We start from the raw sequence: 27,274 nt of genomic DNA, 5'->3' as shown, positions 1-27,274 counted from the left end.
GGGGATTGAGGGTTGGAGGCCTGTCTGGGCTGAATACCTTGCACTAAAAAGAAAACTTGTCTTGAAAGGAAATTAAATTCAAGGTCTGAAAACTCATGTAAGTTGGGGCAAAAAGCTTGTCCAGACTGTCTTTTACAACTGAGTCGTTGGTCAAATGAGCCCCTCCTGAGTCTATTTAAAAGTTATATGTTAACCACGGGTTTTCCTGACTTAGATAAGCATCCGCTCCACCAGTCTCCTGACTTCCTGACTGCACGTACTGTTCTGCTGAAGCCTAGTCACGCTGTGGGTGAACCATGTACTTCCCAGCCCCCGACCCTCTCTCTATAAAAACCCCTGGCTTTCGAGTCTCGGGGTCGTTACCTCTGTCTCCTGCGTGAGGTACGTATCAGTCCGGAGCTCTGTCATTAAACTACCTCGTGCTTTTGCAGCAAGAAGGTCTCTCGCGTTTCATTGGGTAACCCCGTGTCCCGAGACTCGAGTGGGGGGGTCCCGGAAGGGGGTCCTACAGTCTCACATACAGTACAACACAAAAATCCCAAATACCCCAAATCAAATAAAGCAAAGTAACATACATGAAGACCAAGGAGCTAAGTTTTAGATAGGATCTGGCAAAAAGCCCAGATTTTGCCTCCGTCAATCCCCTTTAACCCCAGCACAGGCAGGTGGATCTCTGTGAGTTCAAGGCCTGGAATGTGGTCTACAGAGCATGCTCCAGGACAGCCAAGGTTACTCAGAGAAACCCTGTCTGGGGGGGGGGGGTTTGAAGTACATTGCTGTTGCTATGGAGACAAATGTTGGCAGAGGCACAAAAGTGAAAAGCCTGCAGAGGCAGGGTGGGGGGGAGGATGGTCAAACAACACCTTTTCTGATTATAAAAGCTAAAAGGGAGCTGGAGATGGCTCAGTTAAGAACACTGGCTGCTCTTCAAGGGGTCCCGAGTTTAATTATCAGCAACCACATGGTGGCTCACAACCATCTGTAATGGATCTGATGCCCTCTTCTGGCAAGCAGGTGTACGTGCAGATAAAGCACTCAAACATGAAATAAATAAATCTCAAAAAGGTTTAAAAAACAAAAAACAAAAGGAACCCCCCCCCAAAACAAACAAACAAACAAAAAAAACCCTTAGAATGTAACTTGCAAAATAAAATAAAAGCAGAAAGACCAAAGATAACTTTCTTTCACCCTAAAACAAGGCACAAGGAAGCTTTTCCCCTCAACACTCAGCACCAGAGCCCTACCTGTCTGGGTTATCCATGGATGCTTTCTAGGTGGCTTTAGGTTTTCCCCGACCCACCACACGGTTTCTTTTTGTGGGGAGTTCTGTAGGAAATCCTGGAGCTTTGGGTTCCAAGTGACAGCTAGGCGTCCTCTTTGGTTATGGCAGTACATCTCTGCTTCGTGGAAGTTGCAGTAAAGTCTGTTAAGCTGGTAGCAGCTCTTTTTCCCATGTTGCTCAGGGATGCTTGGTTCACATCCCAGAACAAAGCCCAGAATGACACCGGTTCTAAAGTAGAGCCAAGGCCAGGATCGTCTCTGTCCCTGCACGAGCATTTTATCTCTGCACCGAGCAAGATGTACAGAGGCTTTGCAGCTGCCTGGGCTTTTAAATAGGACCCAGTGAGTTTGTCAGAACCGTTCATATTGTTCTTTTGTAGGTTGGGAACAACCTGCCAAGGAGATTAAAGGTTTGGTTTTGTTTAGAGAGCCCAGATGGAGTTCTTACCGGTTGCACATAAATAGCAAATGGGACTTTACAGCTGGGGCACCAGTGTCTCCATCTGTGTCTACACAGCCAGGTCTATCTTTAGCAAATAAAGATCCATTATGGAGCCAAGTCTACCTGCAAGCAGGAAGAGGTTGGTGGATATCTAAGCCCGTGTTACTAGACTTGGTGAGCTTGGTTTTTGCAGCACAGGGCTCCAACACCATACCTCATGCATGTCATACAAGCATCTAGCACTGAGGCATGTGTCCAGAAAAACTGATACTTCTTTATGAAAAACAACTATTCCGTTGTTGTTGCTGCTGCTGTTTTCAAGACAGAGTCTCCCTATATGTCCTGGAACTTACTATGCAGACCAAGCCGGACTTGAACTCAGAGATCCACTTGCCTCAGCCTCCTGAGTGTTGGTATTAAAAGCATACATCACTATGCCCAGATAAGAAAACTATTCTCGATTAGTCCTGTCATTGACTTAAAAGATAAAATATTTATTTTTATTTTATGTATATGGGTGTTTTGTCTGTATGTCTGTATGTGTAACGCATGCGACACCTTCAAGGCTAGAAGACTTGATCCAGCATGTGGGTGCTGGAAATTGAACCTGGGTCCTCTGCAAGAACAAGTGCTATTAACTACTGAGCCATCACTCCAGCCCTCTATGATTGAGTTTTTCAAATAAATGTTACCTTTGTCAGCCCAGTATTCTGGCAAATATACAAGGATTTACAAGGAATGTCAAAAAAGTTATCAGGAGAATAAGTAATGCAATCAATAAATGGCAAATGACCTGAGCTGACTCTTCTCAGACAGCTGATGGCAGGTAAATGTGGGGGAGGGGTGGTAATACAGTAAATGTGGGGGAGGGGTGGTAATACTAAACAACCCTTGTTAGGGATTGAATGAGTTGCCTCGGAAATAAAAGACTAACCTAGCTTTCCATGGGAGCACTTTCCTCTTTTCTCAGCACAATAAAGGGTGATGGTCTCTCCACAGGAATAGGAACCATGTACCTGTGGACTCGGGGTCTTGGGGTTTCATAGGACCCTGGGGATAGAAGAACCCAGTCTATCTGCAGGTCATTTCTCATGTAGTCAGGAAGTGGCAACTTCCAGAGTGTTTGCGTGACTCTCCTAATCAGGAGCTTCCACAGGTGTCACCTGCCCAGAGCCTCTCAGTCCAGCTGGGGCTTATAGGCCATTAACCCTTCATCCTTAGCCACCAGGAAAACACAACCCGAAGCTACATTGGGATTTCATTTCATGTCGCTCAGAATGGCCCTCATCAAAATCGGGGAAAGTTACCCTTGTACATTGTTGGGGGGATGTAAACATGTGTATCCTGTGGCAAACAATAGGGAGGTTCCTAAAAAAACAAACCACAAGGAACTGCTAGCCATACGAATCCTAGGTGCACACCCAGAGGGGATGAAGACAGCCTGTGCCCCCATTTTGATCTCAGTACCATTAACCACAGCCAAGCTCCAGCAGCGGCTCAGGCGCCTGTCAACAGATGACAGATGACCAGACAGAACTTGACCAGAGGGAATGTGATCATGCCATTTGCCAGAAAATGGATGGAACCGCAAGCTTTCCTGTTAAGCAAAAATAAGTCGGATGCAGACGAAGAATTATCACATGGTTTCTCCCATCTGTAGAGGCCAGAATTTAAAGACAATCTGGAACCAGTAGAGGAAATACTATGGAAAGTTCAGGGGACTAGGGAGAGGGAGAAGAAGGAGAGGGTAAGATAACTTATTTAGGAGTATGGACCGGAAAGAATTAGGATAATTTATGTATGGAAACACTACAGGGAAGTTCTTCAATAGACCATGAATGTGCATTGTTATAGTACACATTACGTAAAGAACACATATATTGTAACACACATTATGTAAGAACACGCACATTATAATACACATCGTGTAAAGAACACAGTGTGCTACAGGATGCACTAATATGATGTAGTGAAGTAAATGAACATGTCTGTCACCTCAGTGTTACCCTTGAAAATGCTCTTGTGACAGGACAGTTGAAACCTACTCATGCCGCAGACCTCCCTCTCCCTGCAGGGTCTCACCGCACAAGAACATAAAAGACTACTGCCGACAAATCTCTAGGCTTGTGTGTCCTCCCCACTGCTGCCACCGGGGTTGGTTCAGATGGCTGTATTCTGTTTCTCCCGTGCATGAAACCAAAACGGCAGGCACATGAGCCGTATCTTGAATCTCCTTAGACAGTCATAAAAGCCGGATAGGCAGGTGATGAGGAAACGAACACAAAATAAGCACAAACAATGCCCGAAAACAACAAAAGCCAAGCTCGGCTGAACCTAACAGCCGATCTGCGTGGTTCCGGCCTCTGACCGCACAGCCTCCTTTGACTGTGGCACGCGCGGTACTTCACGCCACTGCGAAGCTTCGATTCTCGGACGTGGTTCTGGTCAGTGTTTTGCCGGAAACCCTTTGTTTATAGCGCTTGCCACAGGGCTTCCCCTGTTCCGTGCCCTACACTGGTCTGTGTAGCTGGCTCCTCTTCTGTGCCTCAAATGCAAGCAGATGTAGTGCGGCAGCTTTCGGGGTTACGATGGTCGTCAAAGCAGCCCAAAGAAGGCTGATTTCTGTCCACCTGTGTTTGGTGAGTGTGTTGTGGGGACTGAATTCGGGACGGTCTCTTAATGCCTTTATGCATTTTGAAAACCGTTGCAGACGCAGACATCAAAATGAAAAGAAAAATCTCTAAAGGACAGAATTCTTAGCTTTAAAATATTGCAGTATTCCATTGAAGGGCACAGCATGACCCATACACTGCAAAGGTCTAGCTAGGGAAGAAGTGAAGTAATTGTTGTTAATGATAAGAGGAAAAAAGTGTCACCCTCGAGGGCCAGCTTGAGAGGAGGAAGGTTCAGATGAGTTGAACCAGGAGGGAAAGGCTATCTCATTTACAACACCGAACTCATCCCAATGCCAAGACTAGCCAGAGAGATCCTACTAACCAGAAAGGCACCAGTATAATACAGTCCCTAGAGCAAGTGACTGCCAGCCAGGATGACTAGACCCAGCAATGTCATCTGCTGGTGCTGATGGAGCTGTAAAGACTTTGCAGGACAGGGGCACTTAAACGACTCACCACCACAGAACCAGCACTGTAGAATGCAATGAAAGGGATTCCAGAAATGGTGACTTCTAAAAAAAAAAAAAAAAAAACCCCACAAAAACAAACAAAAACCAAGGCTGTCTGTGGTAAACTTCTATCCAACATTATACCAACTGGGAAAACTGAAAGCGTTTCCTCCAAACTCAGGAATGAGTAAAGGTGCCCACTCCTCCCAGCTTTATTCAGAATAGCACTGAGATTATTGCTACAGAACAATGAAGTGAGAGGAAGAAATAGAAGAGCTACAAACAGGACAGAGAGAACTCTATTTGCAGACAATATGAGCCCATACTTAAAAGGCATTGGGAATTCCATCAGGATACTCTAATAGACAATACAAACTTTCAGAAAAATAGCATGATACAAAATAAACATACCATGGTGGTACACACCTTTGACCCCAACATTAGGGAGCCAAAGGCAGGGGGATCTCTGAGTTAGAGACCAGTTGGGAGCACAGCCAGGTCTATAAGAGATATCCTGTCTCAAAATCAATCAATCAATCAATCAATCAAATAAACAAACAAACCTAAAACAAACAAAAAAAAATCAATATAACAAATCCATCCCTGATCAGTGAGACAGCTCAGTGGGCAAAGGGGCTTGCTGCCAAGCCTGACAGCCTGAGTTCTATCCCCAGAACTCACATGATGAAAAGACAGGACTGATTCCTACAAGTTGTGCCATGATCTCCACAAATGTGCCATGCTACCTACCTACCTACCTACCTACACACACACACACACACACACACACACAAATAAATAAATAAAAATTTAAAACAAACAAACAAACCGCACTGGCTACAAAATACCATTATCTCTCTTCCTTTTTCGTGTGTGTGTGTTTAGTAGATAGCATGAAGAGAAATATTTCTGGGAGACAATCTCATTAATAACAAACAACACAAAGCAAACAAAACATCCCCAGGAATAAGCCTAACTGAGGCAATAAGGGGCCTCCTTAGTGAAAACTCTAAACCACTGAAGAAGAAACTGGAGGCTGTGCTAGAAGACAGACATCTCATGTTCATGGACTGGCAGGTTACTGTGGAAATGGCTACACTATTGAAAATAATCTACTGCCTCAACCCAACTGTCAGAACAACTCCATCGACATTTTTACAGAAATATAAAACCAATCCTAACATACATTGGAGGCACAAAAAAAAAAAAAAAAATCCTGAGCAATGCTGGAGGTATCACAGGTTAGGTGTATTATGGAGCCACAGTGACTAACTGCATGGTTCTGGCACAAAGGCAGACTCAAAGACACACCCAACATATCAGAGAACCCAGAAACAAACGCACACAGCCACAGTCACCTGATTCTCGAGAGACACCCAAACATTTAACAAATGGCGCTGGGAAAGCTGGATACTCACATGTAGAAGAGTGAAACTATACCCATCTCTCACTCTGCCCAAAACAACTGAAAAAATGTATCAAACACCTGAAACTTTGATACTAATTGAAAAAAAATGGAGAGGGGAGGAACCCTTCAAGATATAGGCATAGGAAATGACTGTATGACCAGGATTTTGATAACCTAGGAAATATCATGGGTTAGCAACTGGAAGAAATTTGAAAGCATGAAATTAATAATATGGATAGCAAAGGAAACAGATACTAGACCAAGAAACAGAATGGAGAAAAGTTTTGCCATATATATATAAACAATACTGACTAAACAATACCGACCCTCCCTTAAGTAATGTAACCAGTAAATGGACAAATGAATGAGCAAACAGGCCTTCAGCAGCATGAGTGACCAGCCAGGCACAGGAAGCTTATGTTCACATTTATTTCCACCATCCAGTCCATAGCCACATTGACATTCAATTTCTATCCCCAGGAAGTCCTTCATGAAGAAGAGAAACAAGTGTCAACAAGGATCCAGCCAAAGGGAAGCCTTAAACACTGCCTGTGTGTGGTGGTTTGAATAGGAATGGCCCCATAGACTCATGTGTTGGAATGCTTGGCCATTAGGGAGTGGCACTATTAGGAAGTGTAGCCTCATTGGAGGAAATGTGTTACTGTTGGGAGTTGGCTTTGAGGTCTCAGATGCTCAAGCCAGGCCCAGTGCTTCTCTCTCTCTCTCTCTCTCTCTCTCTCTCTCTCTCTCTCTCTCTCCCTCCCTCCCTCCCTCTCCCTCCCTCCCTCCTTCACTCCCTCTTCCTCTTTCCCTCCTTTCCTCCCTCTCTCTCCCTCTTTCTCTCCCCCCCCCTTCCTGCTGCCTGCAAGTGAAGATGTAGAACTCTTAGCTCCTTCTCCAGCACAGATGGTGTCTGCCCAGATGCTGCGATGCTTCCTGTCAAGCTGATGAAGGACTGAAACTGGGAACCAGCCCCAGTTAGATGTTGACCTTTATGAGTTGCAGTGGTCATCCTGTCTCTTCAGAGCAATAGAAACTGTTACTGGGTGGAGTCTTCTGACAGCTGGTAGAGCACGTCAAAGGAATTGCTTCTCTTCAGTCGTAGCGTGTGGTCACCAGCAACCTGAATCTCAAACCTTCAATATCTCAAAGTTCGGGGAGAGGTGGCCCCCGACGCCAAGAGCTTTGTGCTGAACCTCAGGAAAGACAGCAACAACCTATGCCTACACTTCAACCCCCGTTTCAACGTCCACGTCCATGCAGACGCCAACACCATGTGTGTAACAGCAAGGACAATGGGGCCCCGGGAGCCAAACACTGGGAGCCTGCCTTCCCCTTCCAGCCTGGGAGCATCACAGAGGTGGGCATCACCTTTGACCAGGCTGATGTGACCCTCAAGGTTCCAGACGGGCATGAGTTAAAGTTCCCCACCACCTCAACATGGAGGTCATCAACACGGCAGCAGATGGTGACTTCAAGATTCAGCGTGTGGCCTTTGAGTGAAGCCAGCCATCCCCTAGCCCACAATAAAGGCAGCTGCCTCTGCTCCCTGTACGCCCCCCCCCCCCCCGCCAAGAAACTGTTACTAAGACACTATGGGAATATAAACTGGCACTGTCATTCCATGTGTAAGCCTGATAACATGGGTTCAGCCCCAGAACACACAGGAAAAACAGTGCCAAGCGCTTCTACGGGGAGATGAGAGATACAGACAGAATTGTCTGGAAGTTAGAAGTCTAGAAACAAGAGAGGCCCTGACAACAAAGTAGAGAGAAAGACTCCTGAAGGTTGCCCTCCGCTCTACATGTGTCACCACAGCAGGCTGCTGCCTGAACGTTCTCTCACTCGGAACACAAATTTAAAACAAATGGGGCTGAAGACATGGCTCAGCGGTTAAGAGCACTGACTGTTTGTTCAAGCGGTCCTGTGTTCAAATCCCAGCAACCACATGGTGGCTCACAACCATCTGTAATTGGATCTGACGCCTTTTTCTGGTGTGTCAAAATGTATTCAAATATATAAAAATAAATACATCTTTAAAAAATGAAACAAACATTAAGTCACCAACCAAAACCTCCTAGATATGTCACTTCTAGGTCTAATCCCTAAGGAATCGAAGTTGGCATATGACAGAAGTACCTGTACCCCTATGTTTTTTGGAGCACTATTCACAACAGTGAGCTTACGTAATCAATGACAGGTGAGAGGTACAGATAATATGATATCTATGGCATGGAACAACATTCAGCCACTAAAGAGAATGAATGAGATAATTTATAGGGAGATGTATGGGACTGGAGATCATGTTCCATGAAGCAAGCCAATCTCAGACAGCTAAATGTGCTTTCGTTCTCATATGCAGAATATAGACCTTAAAAGGGTTTATTTTTATCATTTATGCACACACACACACACACACACACACACACACACACACACACACACACACACGGATATGTGGAAACCAGTACAGTACCCCAGAAGAATGTGATCCTGGAGTTACAGGCAGTAGAGAGCTATCTAATGTCGGTGCTGGAAAGGAAACTTGGGTCCTCTCCAATAACATCAAGCGTTAACAGCTGAGCTAACTTTCCAATCTCCTGTGACCCACCCCAAATTATGACCCACATGGGGGAGTATTATTTCAGAAAAGGAAGGGGACCAGTGGGAAGGGATACAAATGGGGTCAGAGTGGGCGCTTGAGAGAGGGCTCAACAGTTAAGAGCACTGACTTCTCTATCTGAGGGTGAGGGTCCAACCTTCTGTAACTCCAGTTCCAAGGGCTTCAACGCCCTCCTCTGGCCTCTGTGGACACTTGGCAGAGAGGCACTTGGGTGCCGAGGCAGGAGGATTGTTTTAGACAAACCTGAGCTACACCATAAGATTATCTCAAAAATAAAACCAAGACATATTTACTTATCAACACAGCAGAGCTTACTTTTTAAATCGGCACGTCAATTTTTGTGTTTATGGTTTACAACATGATGGCATGAATGTGCTCAGTAAAACAGTACTTTTTTTTTCTTCTCTAGACAAGGTTTCTCCGTGTAGCCCTAGCTGTTCTGAAACTCATTCTGTACACCAGGCTGTCCTCAAACTCAGAGATCTGCCTGCTTCAGCGTTCCGAGTGCTGGGATTAAAGGCCGGCGCCACCACTGCACTGATGAAACAGAATTCTTAAGATTTCTGTTTTAGGAAGGAGCCTAAGTAAGTCATACCGCTGCACTGGCGTAAAGACAACTATGCGGAACCTTCGGGCTGCACCGTCCTTTGTTTCTTCCCAAGGACAGGGAAGCATTAGGGTACTGCGCACTGGCGGGCGCTGGGGTTGGTGTGCAGACTTCGGATTAGTCTGCTCGTCACTCGAGGCTTCTGGAAGCCTCCTTCTTGCTGATGCACAGAAGGAAGGGTGTGCGACTTCAGAGCAGCATTCCTTAGGAGGCGTGACAGTGGGCAAAACAGACCGTAAGCAGGTCCCGCTACCGAGCGTGGCTCCGGGCAGAGCGCACGCGTCCAACCGTCCAATCAACATCTAGGGGCGGGGCTTGGGCGATAGGTGGAGCCGAGCGCACATTCTCCAATGGAATGCAGGCAGAGGCGGGCTTAGTGGCAGAAGGAGCATGGCGTGGAGACAGCTGAGAGTGAGTCCGGCACGGGGAGGCTTATTTCTTGTGTATAACAGGCAGGGAGGAGATGAGGCTAGGAAACGGAAAGGCCGGGGCCCTTGAAGTGTGGCCTGCATGTGCGTAGCTAGGGGCATGCAGAAAGCAAGTGTGTGTGGGCAGAGGCTAGGTTGAGTGTGAAGGATCGCGTTTTTTCCTTTTTTCTTTTTTTTTTTTTTTTTTAAAGTTGAAGTAGTATCGGGCCTTTGTGAGAACACGATCGCCTTCGCTCCAAGGTGGAATGAAATAAGACTTACGGTCATCCTTCTAGATCAAGTGTGGTCAGAATGGAAGTCTCGTGTGAAGAGCCCTTAGTTGTGCTCCTGGTTTGGAAAAAGTGCTCAGATACTGGTCCTTAATTAACTCTTGAGGCATTTCTGCACACTCCCCGAGGAGGGAGACTGAATACTTGGTTTGTGTTGCAGGCAAATCTGATCATATCCGCTACTTCCTTGTTTAGTGGACAAATCCCATTTTAAAAAATGTAGGCGCGTGTGCACGTGTGTGTGCGCGCGCAAGTGAGTGCAGTTACCCTCTGAGATTAGATGTTTTGGATCTCCTAAAGCGAGTTGCCTGACATGGGAGCTGGAACCAAATTCTGTACCTCTGGCAGAGCAGCAAGTGCACTTAACCAAATCTGTATTTTAGCTGACACCTCTTTCATTTCTCCTGCCTTATTTAAAGCAATGCTTTCCTTTCAGTTCCAAACTGTCTTCCCCTACTCCATCCCCTGACCGTCCATATTGGCTTCATCCACCTAGAGAGCTCTTCTCCAGCTGCTACCTCCTCTTTACCTTGTGTGTAATCTTTGAAAGTCGGCTTTAACTTGCTTCCTCAAGATCCTTCCATGATTTATCCCGTCTTGTCACTTGTCATGGCTCTGTATTTACGTGGCCATTAATTTGTCTCTTGGGTTACACTCTTCTGAAGAACAGGGACCAAGTCTGGTTTGCTTGCCTTTGGTGAAGGATTGAATGGATGTATTAGCCACTTAGCATCTGGCAGTGATAATGATTAAAAAGCATAGTGAACCACCTTTGAACTGGGGTTGTGGCCCTCTACCCAACAAGACAGAAGTTATGTTTACATTGCGACAGCTTTTATATTATACACATATGGCATTTCAGGCCAGTAACCTTTCTAGGTATAATTTTAAAGTATAAACAAACACCGTGTCCTTACTGCAGTATAAAGGAGAAATGAAAACATTCATTTTGGTATGGAGAAGTCAGAACACCACTCACCTATATAGATGGTCAAGTGTTTAAGCCTCTACTTAGAAATGATTGCCACAGGCGTGCACTGGTTTACAAGTAGAGCGCCACACCCTTTCTGGTGAGGCTATAGGAATGACGACTTATTCTTGGTAATGTTTTGTGTAAGCTGTACAGTTGTCCTTCAGTTACAAGGTACCAGTGTTCCTGGAAAGGCATATGTAAAATCACGGGGAGGTAGTTGGTGTTTGTGGTGAACTGTAGCTTGTCCTTTGGCTCAGATAATAGGAAGGTTTTTTTTTTTTTAACCTACATAAATATCAGTAGCAGGAGTTCAAACATCATACAATACACAGGGAAATTAGTGTGTCAACTTTAAGCAAGGATGAATATTGACAGGGCTGATTTCTCTACACCAAATCTATTAGCATTGTTCCTTCATTAAACTAGTCAAATTGTTCCCATACGCCCCTAGGGGGCAGTACTGCCTGCCTTGAACATCCCCTGTCTGATCCCTTGAATATATTCAGGGCCAGAACCTGGAAAAGCACACAGATACAACCTCTACAAAGATTGGCATGTGAGTAGGTAGGCAGGGAATGAAGGGGTCAGTGTACGCAGAGAAGGGCTGTCACTTTGTGTGGATGCCATGTCTCTGGGTAGGCCAGGAAGGGTGCTTTGGCCTGTCCTGATGCGGGTTCCTGAGTCTTTTCTTTTCCCCAACTAGAAGCGGGCCCTGGATGCAGTCATCATCCTTGGGGGTGGAGGACTTCTCTTCACCTCTTATCTGACAGCCACGGGGGATGACCATTTCTATGCTGAATATCTGATGCCGGCTCTACAGAGGCTGCTTGATCCAGAGTCAGCCCACCGGCTAGCTGTTCGAGTCACCTCCCTGGGGGTCCTTCCTCGAGCTACATTCCAGGACTCTGACATGCTGGTAGGTGCCCCTGGATCACCTTGCGTTACATGGAGGTGCCCGGGGAAGTCACACTCTTCAGCAGTTGTACATTCCTCTGCTGCCACTGTGCTTTTACAAACCAGGTTCACAAGCAGCTGGGATCTGGCACCCAGTCTGAGAAAGCATCTTTTGTTATGTTCAGAACAGCACTTAGGTATAGGTCTTTAATCCTCACAACTGTTCTTTGAGATAGGCCCTATTCTCATCTCTAGCTACAGATCAGAAAACTATTGTATAGACCAAGTAAACGACTTGCTCAAAGTCATACAACTAGTGTGTGGTGGGACCAAGATTCAAACCCATGGAGTTTAACTACAGTGTCCAACCTTGGCCACTGTCCTGCATTGCCGAGATCCCGGGGCTGAGCAGGGACATTGTCTGGAGTCATTAAACAGCTAATGGATGCAGGGGGATGGTGTGAGCAGGGAAGGGCTGTCACTTGTAGATATTATGTCTAGGTGGCTGTGAAGGCTTGGTAGGGAGGGTGCTAGAGCCTGGCCTGACGGGTCCTTTCTTTTTCCCCACTAGAGTCAGGCCCTGGATGTTGTATCATCTTGGGGGGTTGAGGACTTAAGTCCTAGGCAACCACCTGCCGTAGCCACGACTCATCCCTCTGGCCCCCTTGGCACCATTGCTGCACTGTGGTCATCAGGAGACTTAAGGGAAAGCACACACCCTCCCAACGTCTGTTTCCCATAATCCCTGGGTAATTTTATGACACTTCTCACCAAATGGGAAACAGCAGTGATTTGAACATGGGAAGCCAGCAAAATGCCCTCAGACCTCTCTGGAGGAGGAGTCACCGTTAAGAATCTAGGGGTCTTTGCTATGTATGTTTCCCTTCCGTACCTGAGGGTTCCTCTCATCCCATAGCAGGCAGTCTCCTGCAGCTGTACCGTTTTGTTTCAAATAGTAAAGGGCTTTTGTAGGATCTGAAAGAACATTTCTTTCTTAAAGCCCTCCTTACCCCAAACTGAGATTGACAGCCCTGGAGGCAGGGTGAAGGGGAGCCAGAAGGAGGTGAGGACAGGCCTGGGTGACAGGGTTATATCAGAGCCAGGGTGGCTCTTCCACGGTTTCTCTGACTGCTGTCTTTTTTTCTTTTGAGATGGGTCCACATTGTCCAGGTTGGTCTCAAACTTGTGGGCTCAAATGATTTCTGAGCCTCACTCCCCGAGTGACTGGGACCATATGGTATGTCGCACTCTATTCCCAGAGGCCCTATTCCCCCACAGCCGGGCCTGCTGATCCCCTTAGTCCACTCTGTAGTTCCTTGCTGTTTCCCAACTCCTCAGTTCGCTTTCCTGATTAGACTCTCCTGGGAAGGGGAGGTGCCTTTAAAATGGTTGGCTGCCCTGGCCTCCTGCTTGAGCAGTTTAGCCATAATCTCAGAGAGGCTTGACAGTGCCCAGGCTCAGTCATGCAGTCAGGGTTGAGAATAGCTACCCTCAAGGAGGGCTGGTTATAGATGCACATTCTGTCTCATGGTTCTGAAGAGCTGTGTGCACACTTACTTTTTCCTATGGTCTGTCTCATCTCCTGCATTCAGGGCCATGTGGCTTCTCCCTTGGGAACAATTACCTCACCTTTAAGAGCTCACTGGAGCCAGCACCAGCATCTGCTGATGTCCTTTCTCCAACTCCCATGGTGTTCATGGGCTGGCTTTTTGGCAGTTGTGGAGGAAGGGTCAACTAGGCCTTGTATGGGGCTGTGTATAGGCTTTGCCACATGGTACCCATTGGTGTCAGAGTAGCATGACCCAAAGGCTATCACCAAGGACCCCTTCTCCTGCCCAGGTTGAGCAGATAAGAAGATACCCTGTAATTGTTAGATAGCTCCTGTCTCCTATTTACTTGTGGTGGGACACTTCCTCTCCCCCAGCCTTGAGACCTCATGGTGTCAGACTTGCTGAGGCACCAGAACACCTGCAGAACCCTTCAGAGTGTCTTTCCTCTAGAAGATTCCTATTCTGGGGCACCAGCAATGCTCCAGGGGAATTCTGATACAGGATGCTGGGAACCCCGCTGTGAGGCCACTTGGTATAGCCTTATACACCTCTGACTTTGTCTCCTTCCCAGGAAGTGAGAGTCCTGGGCCATAAGTTCCGAAATCCAGTAGGGATTGCTGCAGGATTTGACAAGAACGGGGAAGCTGTGGATGGACTTTACAAGCTGGGCTTCGGTTTTGTTGAGGTAGGAAGTGTGACTCCCCAGCCTCAGGAAGGAAACCCCAGGCCCAGAGTATTCCGTCTCCCTGAGGACCAAGCTGTCATTAACAGGTAGGTGGGGGCTCAGCATCACAGGACTATCTTCTCCCCTGCTGGGGTCTCTGATGGAAGACCTGCCTTGTGTTTTTCCCATATGACAGAGCAGTGGTTCTCACCCTTCCCAGTGCTCGTAATGTGAATGTCTGGTATGCAGGAGTATTCTGTCATCGAATATTCAGGGGCCCTTTTGAACATCTGCTCTGTACAAGGCAGATCTTAGCCCAGCCTTGGAAAACAGAGATGATGGTTTTCCCAGATGCTCTGAGGGTTGGTGCTGGTCACAGAGAACGGGAGACATGGGCCAGCAGACTTTATAGTGTGGTTTAAAACACTTTTCCCATTGACTTTGTCTGGTTTTGGCCTATAGAAATATAATGATTGCACATGTAATTTAAAATAATCTAGTGACTACATTAAAGGAAGCAAACTCAGTAATATATTTATAGTCATTATAATTTAATTTTAAACAATTTATTCTAAAGTCATTTTAACATTCAGTCAATGTAAAAATCATTGGTTAATGATTCTCCTTTTATTCTTTTGGTCCTTCAGTGCCCTGGGCTGGGGGCCACGTGCTGTCAGCAGCCCTGGTACCGCACAGGTCACCCGTGCTTTCAGTGAACAGGGTTGTAGTGTTCGACATGTGCAGCTGCTCTTGGGAGGAGAGCCCTTCTAGCTGTCTAAAGCCTTGCCTTTGTTGTTCTGAGCAGTTAGTAAGACCACAGAGGGAAGACCTTTCTACTTTTTTCTAAGTGACTTTTGGAGAGCCTCCTTGTGGGGATTTTGGCATATGGCTGTTTCCTACTTGGTTCCAGAAACTTCCCTACAAGTCCCCAATCTTTCTGTTACATTACAGGCAGGGACTGGTGTCTTGGGGAATGGTCAGGAAATACACACATGTTTCATTACAGGTGACTTCAGGTCTCAAGGTAGTGATACTTAGAGTCTTGCAGGACTGGAAGTGGCAAGGGATAGGTGCCTGTGTTCTCAGGCACTTGTACACTTTCCCCTCTTGCTCACGTATGTGATATGATCGGTATGGGCATGTTGAAGGGATGGGTGAATATTTACTCTGTCAGCAGATCTTTACGCCCCTGTCTATGCTGTTTTCTGACTATAAGCAACAAAATGATGTGTCCAGACCCCCTTAGTTATCTGTCTTGTTGCTGGGACAAACACCAATAAAAAACAGCTTAAGGGAGGGAGGGTTTATGTGGCTCACAGTTTGAGGGCACAAGCCCTCACAGTGGCAGGAGCCTGAGGCAGCAGGTCACTTTGTGCCTACAGTGAAGAAGCAGAGTGAAGAACGCTGGTTCTTGAGTCGCTTTCTCCTTACTTAGTTTGGGATGTGAGCCCATGGGATGGTGCTGCCCTCGTTCATGGTGGGTCTTCCTGCCGCATTAAACTTTCTGGAAACAGTCTCAGACACGCCAGGTGTGTTTCCATGGTGATTCTAAACCACATCTAGTTGACAATGAGGAATAACCAGTGATGACAACATGGGGATGTTCTCTGTGCCTTTTCCACATTGTCACCTTCTAACCCCGCTGTGGATTTATGTGCACCAGGTACGGATTCAACAGCCATGGGCTCTCAGTGGTGGAACACAGGCTACGGGCCAGACAGCAGAAGCAGACTCAGCTCACTGCCGGTAAAGCCTTTCTTCCTCTATCTTTATTGTTCATTAATTTCAGCCCCAGTCTGATTATTTACTTCTGGGTGTGATTTCTTCTTTCTGCACTAGAACTTACACGTGTTCTGTTAAGTTACCAGCATGAGATCTCCATTTTTTTAAAATGTAGGCACTTTGTGCTATGAACTTGCTTTCTAGAACCACCTTCATTGTGTCCCATAAGTTTGACTATGTTGTGAGTTTTTTTCCATTCAATTCTAAGTTTAAAATTTTTGTTTTGACCCATTTTTTTTCATTCGGTAGAGTTGTTGAGTTTTTATGAGTTTGTAGGCTTTTTGTTGTTTCAGATGTTGCTGATATCCAGCTTTAATCCATGGTGGTCTGATAGGATGTAGGTGTTATTTCAATTTTTTGTTATCTGAGGAGACTTGCTTTGTGTCCAAGTATGTGGTCAGTTTTAGTGAAAGTTCCAGGAGCTGCTGAGAGGCAGGGAGGTTCTTTTGTGTTCGAAGAAATGTCCTGTAGATATCTGCTAGGCCCGTTTGGTTCTATGATATCAGCTCTGGAATTTTTGTGTTTAGTTTTTGACTGGATGATCTGCAAGTGTGGGGTATCAGAGTCTCCCACTGTGAGTGTATGAGGGGTCAATATGTGATAAGCTGTGGTAGTGTTTCTTTTGTGAACTTGGATGCCCTGTGTTTGGTGCACAGACATTAAAAATTTCAATGTTCTCTCTTGGTGGATCTTTCCTTTGGTGAGTGTCCTTCCTTATCTCTTTTGATTATTTTAGCTTGAATTCTCTCTTGTCAATATTAAAACGTTTATACCTGCTTGCTTCCTTGGTCTGCTTGGAATATCCTTTTTTTCATCCTTTACGCTGAGGTGCTGTCTATCCTTGATGTTAAAGTATGTTTCTTGGATGGAGCAGAAGGATGGATCCCACTTCTTAATTCAGTCTGTTAGCCTGTGTCTTTTGATCGGGAAATTGAGGCCACTGATGTTGAGAGGTATCAATGGTCAGCATTTGCTGCCTCCTGTTTTGTTGGTGGGGTCCCCCCCACCCCCGCTTCTTTTGATTTGCTGCTCTGCTATGGTTTATTTTTATGTTTTCTCAGGAGTGGTTAACTTCTTCTGGTTGAAGTTTTTCTTCTAGCATCTTCTATAGAGCTGGATTTGTATGTAGATACTGCTTAGATTTGGTTTTATCATGGAACATCTTTTTTTCCCCATCTATTGTGATTGAAAGTTTTGCAGGGAATAGTAGTCTGGGTTCTCCTCTCGTCTCTCAGTTTGTAGAACATCCATCCAGGCCCCTCTGGATTGTAGAGTTGATATTGAGAAGTCAGGTGTTATTCTGATAGGACTCTCTGCCTTTATATGTTATCTAATCTTTTTCTCTTACAGTTTTTTGCTATTCCTTCTTTGTACTTTACACTTTTTTATTATTATGTGTAGTGTGGAACTTATTTTCTGGTTCAGTGTACTTGCTTCTTGTACCATGACAGGCAAGGTAGACTTACTTCTATGATTTTGTTGAGAATATTTTCTGTGCCTTTGATCTGGGTTTCTTCTCCTTTGTTAGCCCAGTTATTCACAGATTGGTCTTTTCATGGTGTCCCAGAGTTCTTGGCTGTTTTGTGCCTGGTATTTAACATTTTGTTTGACTAAAGGTATCTATCTCTTATCTTGTCTTCAATGCTTGAGACCCTCTCTTCTATCTCTTGCATTACATTAGGCTTGCTTCTGAGGCTTCTGTTCCAGCTCCTAAGTTTTCGATTTCCAGCCTTTCCTCAGTTGGGGTTTTCTTTTGTGACTCCATCCCCTCTGACTTTCGTGTCTTGAGTTGTTTTCTTCATTTTACCCCTGTTCAGGTTTCATAGATTTCATTAACAGGCTTCTTCATATCGTTGTTGAGGACCTTGAACATATTCTGAAGAGCTGTTCTGATACCCTTGCTTCCCTATTCTGCTTTTCTTAGGCCCTAGCGTGGTAAGGTTGCTGTGCTCTAGAGGGGACATGTCATCACTGTGTTTTATGCTGGCATCTAGGCATCTGGGTTTGAGACAACTGTAATACTAGGTGCTGATCTCTGCTCTTGCCTTCATTGGGTTCCACTCCCAGTTTCTGTTGCCTCCTAGGAGAGTGTGATGCTGTGGGCTGCCTGGTAGGGAATGCATCTGAGATGCTGCCAGCGTGGCCACTCGTAGTCCCAGGTAGAAAGTGTTTCTAGGCGTTGGAAGTAGACACTGAGGAGTGAGCGTGAGCTAGAACGTGGTGCTGAGAGGGTCCACAGGAGGGAGGAGAGCTAGGTGCTCCTGGAGTCTGTGTGGAGATGGGCACAGAAAGGAAGGAGAGGCCACAGAGCTGGGGATAAAACTGGGAGATTGGGATTGGAGGACAGAGGGAGAGTGAAGGTTGCCCACGTGGTCCCCTGACCATTGGGGGTTGAAGGGTTTCCAGTGCCTCTGGAGCTGGGATTGGGAGGAGGGAGCCTGGAGGAAGTCTGTGATCTGCTGGGAATGGGCCTACTAAGTTTCTGAAGCTACTTTTTGGTTTGGGGGCTTAATGTTAGGGGCCTTGTGTAAGCTAAGCATGTGCTCCAGCACCAGATGATATCTTTATGACCCTGCATTTTTTGTTTGTTTGTTTGTTTGTTTGAAACTAGGTCTCATGTAACCCATGTTGTCTTTGAACTTGCTACGTTGTTGAGGGTGACCTTGAACTCCTGATTTTTATGCCTACACTTCTAAGAACTTAGCTTCCTATAGTTTTTCTGTTATTTCTAGTACGTAGGCCTTCTAATTTCTCCATTTAAATTTCCAAAGAGAAAAGGCTCGGTGTGCTCACACACTTGATGCCCACAGAGTTGAGGAGCTAGTCCTCATCAGGTGGGTACCTGCACCAGGCCCGAGTGGTTCGGATCCCTCATCTGGTTCAAGGGAAGGTTCGGATTTGGGAACTTCCAACCGGTACTTAAATGTTTTTCCTGATAAACTGTGAGGACAAACTTGATCTTTACAGATGGGCTGCCTCTGGGGATAAACCTTGGGAAGAATAAGACTTCGGTGGATGCTGCTGCAGACTATGTAGAGGGTGTCCGAATCCTGGGCCCCTTGGCTGACTACCTGGTGGTAAATGTCTCCAGTCCTAACACTGCTGGTCTGAGGAGCCTACAGGGAAAGACTGAGCTGCGCCGCCTGCTGTCCAAGGTGTGCCATTACAGCACCGCATGCTCCTTTTCCCTGCCTGGCCTCCTCGTTCCTTTTCATCCTTCACATGGGAGTTCAGGACCACTGAGGAGAAGCTGTTCTCCACACCTGGCCTAGGAACCCTCACCACAGCTTCCCCAAGCACTCTCCGATCTCTCCCGTCCCCGGTACCAGGCAACAGGCAGTTAACTGCTATAAAACCACAGGTCAGCCAGAGCGGGTGCATCTCTCGTGTGTGTCACGGTGCCCCCGGTTCTGTGCGTGGACGGGATGACTTCCCAGTGTGCAGTTTTTCTTCCTTGCTTGTTTTCAGAAACAGAAATCCGAGCCCTTGAGCAGCTCTCCCAAGGGGAGAATTGCCAGAGCTTTAGTTGACTGTATGAAAACTGCTGATCTGCACCGCTGGGCTGTGATCTGAGCTCCCTGTCTTTGGCTTGCCAACCTAGGTGCTGCACGAGAGGAACGCCCTGAAGGGAACACGGAAGCCAGCAGTGCTGGTGAAGATTGCCCCTGACCTCACGGCCCAGGACAAGGAGGACATTGCCAGTGTGGCAAGAGAGGTTTGAGTCGTCGGGGCGGGGCGGGGCAGGCAGGGTGGGGTGGGGCGGGGTGGGGCAGGGCAGGGCAGCCTTCATTGCCCATTGCCCGCTGGGATAACCCAGAGTGCCTGGTTGTTGACTTCCTTTCTGTGATGTGGAAGACTGGCTGGCTAGTTGTCATTGTAAAGTTCATCTGGCGGCAAACAGTGAGTTTGAAAACGTTTGATGAGTCTTTTTATTGTTCCTGATCCATGTTCACCCAGAAAGGATGTGCTAGTCTCTCTGCCAGCCTCACCGGGGGCTAGGGCAATGTCTGCCCCCCCTCCAGCCAGTCTGAGCACCAGGCCTCTGACTAAGGAGGGAAGAGGGAACTCATGAGCCCAACAGTCCCAGACTTAAATCCTGGGTTTTCTTCGTCCTGCCTGAGGGCCTCAGATACGATCAGTTATACTCCTGGACAGCTTGCTCTCAGGGTCCAACCCTGCTTGGGCACAATGGTGGGCTCAGTGTGAGACAGCTGCCATGTCACACTGAGAGGCTCCTTCTGACAGCTTCTCCAGTCAAGACGTAGGTGAGGCCTGTGAGAGTCTGTCAGGTCCATGACTTAAAGCTGTTTCTCTGTCTCACACTATAGCTGGGCATCGATGGACTGATTATCACAAATACCACAGTGAGTCGCCCTGTTGGCCTCCAGGGTGCTCTGCGCTCTGAGACAGGAGGACTCAGTGGGAAACCACTCCGAGATCTGTCGACCCAGACCATCCGGGAGATGTATGCCCTCACCCAAGGCAAGGTGGCTTTGGACATGTGTGGAGCCTGGGGTCTTCCCGCATGCTCTGTGTCTGCTGGGACTGGGGGCTGAGGCCTGATGGAGACCTGGGTCCTTCCACCTTCCACCCTGGCTTTGCTATGTGTTCTCTGCAGGCAGGATTCCCATTATCGGGGTTGGTGGTGTGAGCAGCGGACAGGATGCCTTGGAGAAGATCCAGGCGGGGGCCTCCCTGGTGCAACTGTACACGGCTCTTACCTTCCTGGGGCCACCAGTCGTGGTCAGAGTCAAGCGTGAGCTGGAGGCACTTCTAAAGTGAGTGAGGCTGGATGCAGCTTGAGACAGGGAAGTTGGTCAAAGAGGTTAAGTTGGAAAGTGACACTTGTCATTGGTTTGTTGTGTACCCCCAAAGGGCTGGAGGGAAACACTGATGGCAGGGTGGGATGATTTCTTTGTTGCACCTTTGACTATGGAATTCAGTGCTAAGGGAATTCAGAATGATTCTGAGGCAGTGCTGGCTACCAGGCAAGGCTTGCCACTTTCTCAGGCCCCTGGGGATGGAGGATTCCAAGCAGAAGAAGGCAGGTAATGAATTTACACTGACTCGGTGTCCGGGAGCTGCAGGATATAAAGTTACTTCTCTTCCTGCACAGAAGGCCTGGGTGGACTTTGGTTCAGCTGCCTGGGTGAGGGTAGAGGTCACGAGGTGTGTTGGGTGGGATGGTATAGTGAGCAGTGTGCTCATGGTGAGTGTGGGCTCCTTGCAGTAACAGACTGCTTTTCTTTTCAGAGAACGGGGTTTTAACACAGTCACAGATGCCATTGGAGCAGATCATCGGAGGTGACAGTACCTGCCGGAAGCCCCATCCTGAATGTGCCTGCCAGCTCCAGCAAGCTGTGCAACTGGTCGTGAGAGGAAGAGCTGTCTCAGTGCATGTCCCTTAGCCGTGGCCTTGACGGACTGCACAAGCCAGTCGTGGGTGCCACGTGAAAGATTTCACTAATCACTTGATGAGATGAGACCACAGATCCCACCGTCACCCTCTAGATCTAAGTCCTGGGATCGATCAGTATCATAAGGACATTGGCTTCTTGGGAGGAAAAATCATGGAGAAAATAAAGCCATTTAAACCTGTTTTAAATCCCATCCCTTCTTGGGGGCCAAGTCTCTGCTCAGGTTCTTCAGATCCTCCTGAGCCTCCACTCCCTGCTCTGTAAGAGGCTTCCCAGGACTCTGCCTTTCAGTTCACCTGGGTTTATTTTAAATTTCCAACTCTGAGAATATCCCAGATGTCGTCAAAAGTTGCAGGGATAATCAGTGCAGTCTGTGTGTCCTTCACTCTGATCCACCTCAAGTGGCTTTCTGTCCCTCTCTTTCTCTGCACATAAACACGTATGCATAGAACAACGCTAGCATACACTGTCACTGCTAAAACATTTCTTTTTCTTTCAAGATAGGGTTTCTTTGTGTAACAACCTTGGCTGTCCTGGAACTTGCTTTGTAGACCAGGCCAACCTGCAACTCATGGTAGCATATGCCACCACACCCAGCAACTGGCTGAAAGATCTCAAAGACAGTGAAAAACTGTCATCACAGTTTTCCTCATGAGTGCTTCTGCACACTTCTCAAACACACCTCACTGCTTAAAAATTTAAATCCCCGTGTCTTAGGTAGAGTTTCTATTGCTGTGATAAAACACTGTGACCAAAAGCAGCCCAGGGAGGAAAGGGTTAATTTGATCTTATAGTTCTGGGTCACGCTTCATCACGGAGAGTAGTCAGGGCAAGCAAAACCTCAAGCAGGACAGGAATTGATGCAGATGTGGCATCTCTACTTTGTACAACATGAGCTGATGTGCTAATTATTGGAACTAGCTTATGGACCAGATGCAAATTTAGGTTTCCAGTCTAGGTCCCCTCCAGAGGGTGCTAATAGGTACATCAGAAGGGCTCACTCCAGCTGGGGCAGGAGGTCACTGAGGTGGGGGTGGGGAGTGGCGATGGACTGGCCTGGGAAGAGTTACTTCAGGTCATTGCAGCTTGTTTCCTCCATCAGGACTGCTTTGGAGTAAAGGTACCTGAGCAGCTTTTAAAATATGCCCTCAATGTGCCAGGCTAATATTATGTTCTTATCAGCTATGGACATCTCCCTAGTTTGTGTGCCTTAGTTTCCAGTGTGTTAAAGGGGAAAGGACTATTGTGGAATCCTTAGAACATCACTCATTACATCGCAGACTAAGAAACTTTAGCTGCAGTTTCTAATATTACTCATCACAAAAGTCTTGTATTCGAATACCAGGGGAAGAAGGGGTAATTAAATGATTAAATAACTTTTTCAAAGCACAAGTCCAGAAGAGTCAAGCCCCAAGTTAAAAGTGTGAGGATAGAGTTGATCCTTGGAACCTGGGTTAAAAAATCAGCTGGGTGTCCTGTTGTGTGTAGTACTTCTAAAGCTGGGGGAGCGGAGACCAGTTCCCCGGGGCTCACTGAGTACCCAGCCTAGCCTACTTGGAGAGTTCCAGGCCAGTGTGAGACCCTGCCTGAAAATAAGAAAAGCAGATAGTAGTGAGGTATAGTTTGTGGTTTGGCAGCCACTGGGCAGAAACTGCCAAATTCATCAACAGACTATTACTGTCCAGAAAGGAACACTTTGTGCAGAATAGTCGACTGATAATCTTTGCCAAGCCAAAATTATCAGCCCTTCAAGATCTCTGCATTTCAAAGTTTGTCAGTGATCCTGGGCCAGAAGGCTGAAGACTTACTCTCACATGTTGCTAACAGGGGACTGCTAGTGGAGATTTGTCTCTACAACCTCTCTCAGCTCTGGAAACTGTGTTAGGCTTCCTATGTTTTTTAGATATTTGGCCATTCTCAGATTTCTGATGGAGTTGAAGACTAATTTAGTTTTACAGCCTATCCAAACTAACTAACTTTGAGAAAACGTAGTCATTTAAAATATTTTCAAGTGATAATAGTTGTACACGGCTTACATTTAAAGGTAAAATTTTTAAGTAAATAAAAGGAGTGATAAGTAGATTTTTGTTAAATTGATATGTGATTGGACAGTGGAGGTAGGTGGAGAAAAGGTAGGAAAACGGGAGAGGAACAGGGATTTAAAAAATCAAGATGGAGCCAGGGAAAGCAGACTTAGATCCTGGTGGCTATAATTGGACATAGGTAGATATAAATATTTAAAGAGATTCTATAGGTCTTTATCTCATATGGAAGGGCAGTTTGTGTCTTTGTCTATTGGATATAATCTTACTGTGTAGAGGGTTTGTGAATTGAGAACCTATTATATAAACCCATTTGAAAAGTTAAAAAATAAAAGAAAAGCAGATAGTGCCTGAGGAACAACTCCAAAGTTGTTCTCTGGTCTCTGCACACTTTCACACATGCACACTAGACAGATGGATTTCCAACTAAGTCTTACTACTTAAAATATTTTTTTGGTAGTACTTGGGATCAACCCTAGGACCTTGAGCATGCCAGGCAAGTGTTCTTACTGAGTTATAACCCTGGTTCTACCACCACTTAAAAACAAACAAACAAACAAATGGAATAAAGGAACTTCCTCACCTGATTGGGGAGATGGAGCTGGCCTCCAGCAGGAAGCTCGGGAGATTTCTTCAAAGCCTATTGGCAGTGTCTAAAATACTGTATCTGGCTTCTCCAGAGTGGCAGTCTACAAGAGAGCAGACCAAAGGTTTAGGTACCTTATATGACTCAGGCTTGGAAGTTAAACTGTTACTAAGCCACATTCATTGCAGGGTCGGCAGTTTTAGCCCTAAATAGCAGGATGCACAATCAAATATGAAGGAAGACATACTTTTAGCGTAGGTCAGTGATACTGTGTACAGAATGTATTACAGTAAAGTTGATGGCTCTATCTGAGATTCTCATTTAACTGGGCATCTCAGATTCTACCTTTTAACTGTAGTAAAAAACAAGCCATTTAGCCCGCCATTCAAGGGAGGGAAATTAGTTATCATATGCACACAGCCAAGGCTGACTTGACATTTTTTATATATCCCAGGCTGGCACTGAAGCTACAATTCTCCTACCTACACCTTAAGGAGTGAGGTTACAGGCTTGTGCCACCACCCCCAGCTCTAGTTTCTACTTCTGGTTAGATGGACATTAAAGAGTTGGTGGTTTTCTTCATTATCCACATCACTGTGTTGTTTGCCAGCACAATGAGTATCATAACATTTCCCTACATAGGTACATGCGTGTACTTTTCAGAAGGTCTCAAGGAGGTCAAGCTCAAACTCAGTAGGCAGCAGAGGATGACCTTGACCTTCTTTCTGATTGTCCTGTTTCCATCCCCTGGGATGACAGAACACACCACAATACTCTAGGGATCCAACACAGGGAGGGTCCCATGCACACTAGGCAAGAACTGTGCTAACACACTCCAGCCCCCATGCCTGTTACACCTTAGTGCCCTCTCTCACTCGTTTCCCTTCCCTTTATTTGCCAGCCCCCCACCCCCACCCCACAAGCAGTCTCAATAAGACAAGCAGTGTCACCTCTGTTGCTGCGTGGTAGACCATTTTCTGTCATACGCAGCCAAACTTAACCCCAGTTAGTAAGGAGAAGGGTTAGGGTCTTTCATAACTGTGCATTGGCCTGGAAGAGATGTTATTTGCTTTTTGATGAGAGGTGCTTCATGTTCCTTTTCTTCCGGGTACAGATCTTGGTCAGTGTACCAGAGAATTCAGTGGGAGCCAAAGGATCATGGACCATATAGTTTTTGGCTTCTGTTGTGGGTCTTGGCAGTCAGGTGACATTCCTGTAAGAACCTCATGGCTCGGTAGGTGGGAAATAAAGCCAGTGTACCTGGTCACCAAGAGACGTGGCTGAGAGGTGTCTATGCAGGAGCCTAGTGGGAATGACCTGATGTGGCACCCAGCTGGGCTGTGAAAGGCCAGAAGATGACACACAAAGGGAAGGACCTGGGAACTGACAGCAGGGTCAGCTCTCAGGAGGGCTGGACCTTCATGAGTGGATGGGACTTAGCCATTCACAGTCCTCAGATGACAGGGGTGGGGAAAAGCCCAGCTGGAGAGCACCTTACAGGAAATTAAAAAGGGGTCAGAGGGCTGAGTGAGCTGTTCCACCTGTGGTCCTGTCAAGCTGTTGGTTTGAATCCAGGAGCAAAACTGTCAAAGGATCAGAGCTGTTCCTCATTCCCCAGATAGAATCACAAGGCAGTGACCCCAGAAAATTCAGTTACTCTGGATGTGAAGGCTGGTTTTTGTTATTGCTCTTATTTCTTCTTCTTTTCTCTTCTCCTCCTCTTCTTTTCCTCCTCTACCTCCTTCTCTGCCTTTTGGTTTTTCAAAGACAGGAGTTCTCTTTGTAGCCCTGGCTATTCTAGAACTTGCTCTGTAGACCAGGATGGCCTCAAACTCAGCCACCTGCCAAGTGCTGGAATTTAAAGATGTGTGCCCTCACCACCCAAAAACAAACCTTTCCTTTCTTTTCTCTTTAGTTTTTTTTTTTTTTTTTTTTTTTTTTTTTTTTTTTTTTTTTTTTTCTGAGACGATCTCACGGTGTAGGCTTAGGCAGCCTGAAACTATGTCGACCACACAGGTCTCGAACTTGTAGAGATCTGCTTGCTTCTGCCTCCCTTTAGTCTGAATCTTAACAGTCTGGTGTGGATCCTGAGTCTTAGAACCCAAAATATATCAGACTGGTAAGATCAGAATTTCAGTTTTATGTGAGTCTCTAACCATTAAAAGTAAAACTCAAATGTGTGCAAAAATGGAGTTGAGCTGTGCTCTGACATTCTTCCCTTGGTGTTTGTTAAGATCCTGCTTGTCAGAGGCTGGGCTACCTGGGAAACCCTGACTAAGACAGAGATAAACATGCTTTGCTGCTTAGTCTCTGGGAAGCCACACACAGAGGGGGTGGGGTGGGTGGGTGGAGGCAAGGACTCCTATGGATTGTACTCAATAGCAGGAGAAAGAGCCTGAGCTCTACAGTGGGACGGGAGTCACTTCTGGGTTGCCAGGCATCTGTGGTGCCTGACTCCTTGGACTGACTGTCCGAAAGTTCAATTCTCTTTTCAATCCCATCCCTGATAGAGATATCTGTCAAGGGATTGGGCTGTGTGGCTCCTCCCAGGATCTGGTTGGTTCACAGAGATTCTGTTGCCTGAATGCAATTAGGCCATTTCCTTGAGCTATTGCCTAATAATGTACTTCCCAGCCACGATCTACATGTTCTGTGCTAGCTCTTCATGGCCTTTCTGCCACAGTGTCCTTGGATGTTCCAGGAAGCCTGGGCTGAGAAGCCCCAGCTGGGACAGAGCCTCACTTTCTGAGAAGAGCTGGCTTTCCCAGCTTTAGGGTGGTGGTGGGAGGGACAGTGTCTTAGGACCTTCCTTCCACTTTGCTGGGTGTTACTGCCATGTCATAGTTTTCATCTGATGTGCAGATTTCCTCAAGACCCCTCATACATAGCTCTTGAGAGATGATGTCAGCCTGTTCTTCTGGGTAAAACGTGCCTTGATCCAGGATTAAAGGGTTTGTTGCCCGCTGACTATTAGAGGTGACTCTGGTAGGAACTGGAGGCAGTCGTGTAAAGGACCCCTAATCCAGTGGTCAGCATATAGATCATGACCCGTGGGTGTGGCCTGTATCTTGGACTTGTCTCTCTGCTTACTATTTCTTACTAACGTTACTTTGAGCAAATTTCTAGTCTTGAGTCTCAGTTGTAAAGACAGGCTTAGTAAATGATGATAGGACCACTTGCTTCA

General features: G+C 46.5%; 2 protein-coding genes and 1 pseudogene across 4 annotated transcripts in view; 2 read left to right on the top strand and 1 right to left on the bottom strand.

Moving 5' to 3' along the window:
• Positions 1–1,557, bottom strand: part of PKD1L3 (polycystin 1 like 3, transient receptor potential channel interacting) — a gene marked incomplete at its 5' end in the record, with an annotated part of 60,384 nt that extends 58,827 nt beyond the window's left edge. The window contains one exon of the mRNA XM_080937139.1: positions 1,245–1,557. Coding sequence (XP_080793265.1) covers positions 1,245–1,557 — 313 coding nt within the window. The remainder of the gene's footprint in view (positions 1–1,244) is intronic.
• A 2,754-nt stretch (positions 1,558–4,311) lies between these two features.
• On the top strand, positions 4,312–7,758 carry LOC308436272 (galectin-1-like; annotated as a pseudogene). The gene is made up of 2 exons: positions 4,312–4,362; positions 7,361–7,758. The product of its transcript is annotated as a galectin-1-like (transcript).
• A 1,874-nt stretch (positions 7,759–9,632) lies between these two features.
• Positions 9,633–21,644, top strand: DHODH (dihydroorotate dehydrogenase (quinone)). Of its 2 annotated transcripts, none has more exons than XM_080937312.1 (9): positions 9,633–9,720; positions 11,859–12,071; positions 14,171–14,370; positions 15,927–16,009; positions 19,013–19,200; positions 19,647–19,760; positions 20,374–20,527; positions 20,664–20,823; positions 21,299–21,644. In XM_080937312.1, the coding sequence occupies exons 2-9, from the start codon at positions 11,961–11,963 to the stop codon at positions 21,351–21,353; spliced, it is 1,065 nt and encodes a 354-aa protein (XP_080793438.1). In that variant the 5' UTR covers positions 9,633–9,720; positions 11,859–11,960; the 3' UTR covers positions 21,354–21,644. The 2 variants fall into 2 exon arrangements, with proteins under 2 accessions (XP_080793438.1, XP_080793437.1); XM_080937311.1 differs by lacking the exon at positions 9,633–9,720 and adding an exon at positions 9,874–9,896.
• The last annotated feature ends 5,630 nt before the right edge of the window (positions 21,645–27,274 follow it).

Source organism: Micromys minutus (genome assembly GCF_963924665.1).
Source record: "Micromys minutus genome assembly, chromosome: 24".
Taxonomy (NCBI): Eukaryota; Metazoa; Chordata; class Mammalia; order Rodentia; family Muridae; genus Micromys; species Micromys minutus.
Note: the sequence above shows the minus strand (reverse complement) of the source record. Positions and strands in the feature narration are given on the sequence as shown.

What these genes read in the sequence shown, in the direction of transcription:
- DHODH (XM_080937311.1), top strand. Translation starts at nt 9,876, where the DNA reads ATGGCGTGGAGACAGCTGAGA. An exon ending in GACCAAGCTGTCATTAACAG is followed by an intron (nt 14,371 to 15,926) that starts GTAGGTGGGGGC and finishes TATGTGCACCAG; the next exon opens with GTACGGATTCAACAGCCATG. An exon ending in GCAGACTCAGCTCACTGCCG is followed by an intron (nt 16,010 to 19,012) that starts GTAAAGCCTTTC and finishes TGATCTTTACAG; the next exon opens with ATGGGCTGCCTCTGGGGATA.